At 28.4% G+C, this 5,071-nt stretch overlaps 1 protein-coding gene across 1 annotated transcript; it reads left to right on the forward strand.

The window, feature by feature from the left end:
• Positions 1-357: 357 nt before the first annotated feature.
• On the forward strand, positions 358-4,283 carry LOC117925463 (2-alkenal reductase (NADP(+)-dependent)-like). Its single transcript, XM_034844474.1, has 5 exons — positions 358-655; positions 1,677-1,854; positions 1,982-2,148; positions 2,226-2,308; positions 3,624-4,283. Exons 1-5 carry the CDS (start codon positions 419-421, stop codon positions 4,000-4,002), a joined length of 1,044 nt encoding a protein of 347 aa, XP_034700365.1. The 5' UTR covers positions 358-418; the 3' UTR covers positions 4,003-4,283.
• The last annotated feature ends 788 nt before the right edge of the window (positions 4,284-5,071 follow it).

Consider the following 5,071-nt stretch of genomic DNA (forward strand, 5'->3'; position numbering starts at 1 on the left):
TATATTAATTTCTTCAACAAAATAAATTTAAAATGTCTATTATACTTCTAATTTCATTTATAATAATTTTGTTTTATATTTTCATAAGTTTTGATCAATTTTAGGTCAATTGATATTTTGTGTCAAAATATCGATATATTTCCGATATATTCAATATATTCGTAAAATCGAAATACCGATATATCCATGATTATTAATATTTTTATCTTTGATTAAGACTACCAATTTTGCTTACTAAGGACGTCATTAGTGATGACCACAGAAAATATATGGACCAAAAGAGATCTAAAATTATCATTCGTTCAAAATATCCAAACATGCAAATACACTTCATCAGTCTCAAATCTCAATCATTCTGCCCTATCCTCTTCTTTCATCGAGTGAGCTTCCGTCAACAAACCAGAAAGGGTAGACAACAATGGAGGTCACCAATAAATATGTAACAGTGAAGACCCACATCGATGGATCATCGCCTCAGGAATCCGACTTTGAGCTCAAGACTGCGGCTTTAAATCTATCTGTGGAGCCGGGTTCGAAAGATGTGATAGTGAAAAATCTCTATGTTTCCATCGATCCGTACCAGATCAATCGAATGAAGAGAGTTTGCTCTTCTCAGAAACTTGTTAGTACTGCAGATGGCATAACTCCTGGTCAGGTGAGCTCGTCACGGTGTAAATCTTTTTTAGATTTTTCTTTGGGATTTGGTTTCACATGGTTGACTAATTATTTCAGATCAAGGTTAGACAAAATTAGTCTATGATTTTATTCTTTGAATATTTCATACTATTTTAGTATAAAGGCAAAGAAGACAAACTTTTATTTTTCTATGATGTAGAAGAGTTTGGATATCACTTTATAGGTAAAATCATCTTAAAAAATTTTAAAAATAAACTAAAAAAATAAATTTTTGATGAACTTTCACTTGCGTCTCAATTTATCTTTCAAATAATATTTCAAACAATATTAATCCTCAAATTATGCTTAAGTATCAAATAAGTCATTGGAATAAGAATTTTCATAAAAAAAAATGGATGAAAAATTCTGTGTTAAACACCGAAATAAATTGAATATATTCAAATATATAGTATAAAACTTCTTGTAATCATATACGTGTTCTTCACATTAGGATTTGTTTGGCAACTATTTTAAAAAAGACAAAAAATCTACTTGAAGACCTGAAATGTTTTTAACATATTTTTAATATTTTAGAAATAAATTTTATGAATGGTGTTTTATTTTTAATCAGCATTTGTATAATTACTTTTTAAAACAGTTCTCACAAAACAACTGAAATGAAAAGATATTTTCTATAAATATCCTATTTTTTATTCTTAAAAATAGAAAATAGAAAACAAAAAATAATTTTTGGTCGTTAAATGTATTTTCCTTATTTTTTGTTTTGAAAAACAGAAAACTGTTCACGAAAATAGTTATCAAACGAATGTTTAATTTTTTATTTTTTTTTGCAAAAATAATTTTTGTTTAAAAAGGTTTTAGGAACTAAATTGAAACACCCTCCGTCTTGAAAAAATGGGTAGAGCTTTACATAAAATTTATAAATATAAAAGATATGTATTTTCTTGAAGTCTCTAAAAATCCCAACAATTGTGGAGTTCCTGCTTGATGTTCTTCAGTTGGCCAACATAGTCTAAGAAGTAACTAATAAAAATGTACAGGCCATTAGTGCTCATGGTCTTGGGAGAGTTGTGGCTTCTGGAAACCCTGAGTTTGAGAAGGATGATTTAGTTGTGGGGCTTATCAATTGGGAAGAGTATACCATCGTCAAAGGAGGTAACATCTTGAGGAAGTTGGACCCCATGGGATTTCCTCTCTCTTACCACCTTGGAGTTCTCGGTGAGTTTGCTTTTTTATTCTTGCAAAAATTTATCATGGCATCATTCTTAGGCAAGTGTTTGAATGGTTTGGACAATCATTTTAAATTTTCGAACTTAGTGGAATTGAAAACTAGTGTTGATTGCAGGACTTAGTGGGCTATCAGCGTATGCCGGTTTCGTCGAAGTATGTAAACCTAAGAAGGGGGAGAAAGTGTTTGTATCAGCTGCTTGTGGATCGGTTGGAAATTTGGTGGGACAATATGCCAAGCTCTTCGGCTGTCATGTTGTGGGCTGTGCTGGAACAAAACAAAAGGCTAGCTTCTTCCACTTCTCCTTTACTATATATCAAACCATATTCTTATACAATTTTGTCAAAAAATTGAATTATAGGTTGAGTTGCTAAAAGGGAAGCTTGGTTTTGATGACGCATTCAACTACAAGGAGGAAACCGATCTAAAGTCTACTCTCAAAAGGTAATTATAGTAACATTGTTAGGTTGTAATAATCATGCTCTTAAATTTGAGGATGGGTCATCCAAATGATAGTTATTAAAACAAGTTTAGAAGGTATGATATTATTTCGGGATTTATCGGTATTTTTACCATTATACCAAGTTTACTTTTGTAAATAAGTGTTCACACTAAATATGTTAAAACTTCATTATTAAAAAATAAAAGAATAATTAATTCTAATTATTTTATTTTAAATTATATTTAATTGATTAATAAAAGTATAAAAACCAAAATTATAATTTTCTTAACAAGACTTTTTATATCATTTATAGGATAATTAAATATAAAAATATGAATATTAAAATATCATAAGCATCATTATTTATTTTACATTATTGAATGCATTTAAATTAAATAAATTATAGTTTTAATATTAAATATATCATTATTTATCTCATTAATCCTATTTTTAAAAATTACTATCACTTTACTTTTAAATTTTTTATATTTATCCTTCTAATTTTGAATGTTTTTATTTTAAAATATTAAAAATATAAATTTATTCAAAAAAAATTAAAATATATAAAAAATAATAATGAAGTTCTAATATTTTATAAATTCAAATTAATTTGATAAAATAAATAATAAATTATATATTAAGACTGATATATCTTTACTTACCTATATTTTTTCTCCTTAACCATACTTATGTCAATTACACTTATAAAATAATTTTAATATATGCATTCTTACTTATTTTATTATTTTTTGGAGTTTTTCCAAATATTTTGCATGAATTTTGAATAATTTTCTTCTTATAGATATTTTTGTCAAAATATCCACCGATATTTCCAATATATCCATAAAATCTAAATACTGATATATCTATATTTATCAATATTTCAAATCTTGGCTATGTGGATAGGTCACCAAATATTATCTCTTAAAATGGGTTAGCAAAGTCTAATATTAAATGTCATAAAATGTTTGAATGCCAATTGATTTTCAAATAAGATATCAAGTTTCATAAAAGGTTCGACTTACTCTCATTGAATATTAATTGGTTTTCAGATGAGATAGTCAAAACCCAATCCAAAAATTGGTACTAGAGTAAGAGTCATGAGTTCAAGTAACTAGAGTGTCATATTAGGCCTCTCTTGAACTAAACTACCGGTCACTAAATGTCATCTCTTAGGATAGACTTACGGTGTATATATGATATCATTGATTTTCAAATAAAATGGTTAAAACCTTATAAATGAAACCATGTGTTCAAAAACTTCATCATAGGAATGGTCATTTGGAAGGTGATTCATTGGTTAATTTGTTCCTATAGGTACTTCCCTGATGGGATGGATATATATTTTGATAACGTGGGAGGCAAGATGTTGGAAGCATCGGTGGCTAACATGAATCCCTTTGGTAGAATTGCTGTTTGTGGAATAATCTCGGAATATACAGGGATTGGAGAGCGAGCTGCACCAGATATGATTGATATTGTGTACAAGAGACTCAAGATCCAAGGGTTCTTGGTGATTGATTACTTGAAGGGGATGGATGATTTCATTTCAACAATGTCGAACCACCTCAGCACTGGCAAAATTCATGTACTTGAAGATATCTCCCAGGGTGTGGAGAGTATTTCATCTGCTTTCGTAGGACTCTTTCAGGGAAATAATGTTGGGAAAAAGGTGGTGAAAGTTGCTGATGAATGAATGCCGACAGAAGACTATTGGATTTTGCTTAAAAAAGGTAAAAAAGTTAAGACAATATATATTCCTACTTTAATTTTCTTTTCTCAACTTTTTCATAGATAAACCAAATAAAAGGATCGACACACTTTTGATTCTCATATTCACACAAACTTTGCCTTAATCCACTTTGTAAAATAATTAGTTGCTACCAAGAGAAAATATTTTTGGCCTAGGGCTTGAGGCAATGGCCATATTATGTTGATTGCCCATCAGGCAAAAGGCCAGGGGCTAGTTATTCGGCATTGATAGTAGTGTACATCTTTGATAGGAGACACAACTCTTAACAAACTAGTGTGTCTCTTGCTACATATGCATACAAAAGTAACCTTTTAATAATTGTTTTATGTGCTAGTGTAATAACTCATATCCAACTATATAGATATTGCTTGCTTTGGGTCCAAAGACACCATCATGGCTTCAAAACACATTTATATGGTTAAAAGGAAATTATACTTATATAACTCCAAGAACTTTCTCCTTCATCCAATGTGAAATATCATAATCAACCTCCTTCTCTTCCATGTAAATACAACGTCTTCGTTGTGTTCTATAGGATTAACGGGCAAAATAAATTCTCCAATCGATATACTTTTTGTTTTTTGTTTTTAAAATAGAAATTTTTATATAAGAAGTAACAACTTTTATGCAAAAAAGTTTTGACTTACCTTATCTATTCTTGAAAATTACTTTCAAAAATTTTAAAATTTGAGATAGTAAAATTTTTTTAACACCTCAATATTTTTTTATTTAGCTTTTAAAAACTACTAAATTTTCACTATGAACTTCCAAAAGTTTTTATATTAAAAGTTACTACTATTTTTTGTTTTAAAAAATAGAAAATTGGAACTACATCCAAATAGACACTAAATTAAATAATTTTATGCCTTCAATATTAAATAAAAGAAAAATATACACTTTATCAAATCATTCAATTAAGACATGAAAACTTAAGTAAAAAAGGTTCAAAATTTTATAAAAACATTTAAAAAAAATTAAAGGAATTAGAAAAAGAATTAGAAAAACAACAAGA

This window comes from Vitis riparia, chromosome 11 (genome assembly GCF_004353265.1).
Source record: "Vitis riparia cultivar Riparia Gloire de Montpellier isolate 1030 chromosome 11, EGFV_Vit.rip_1.0, whole genome shotgun sequence".
NCBI lineage: Eukaryota > Viridiplantae > Streptophyta > Magnoliopsida > Vitales > Vitaceae > Vitis > Vitis riparia.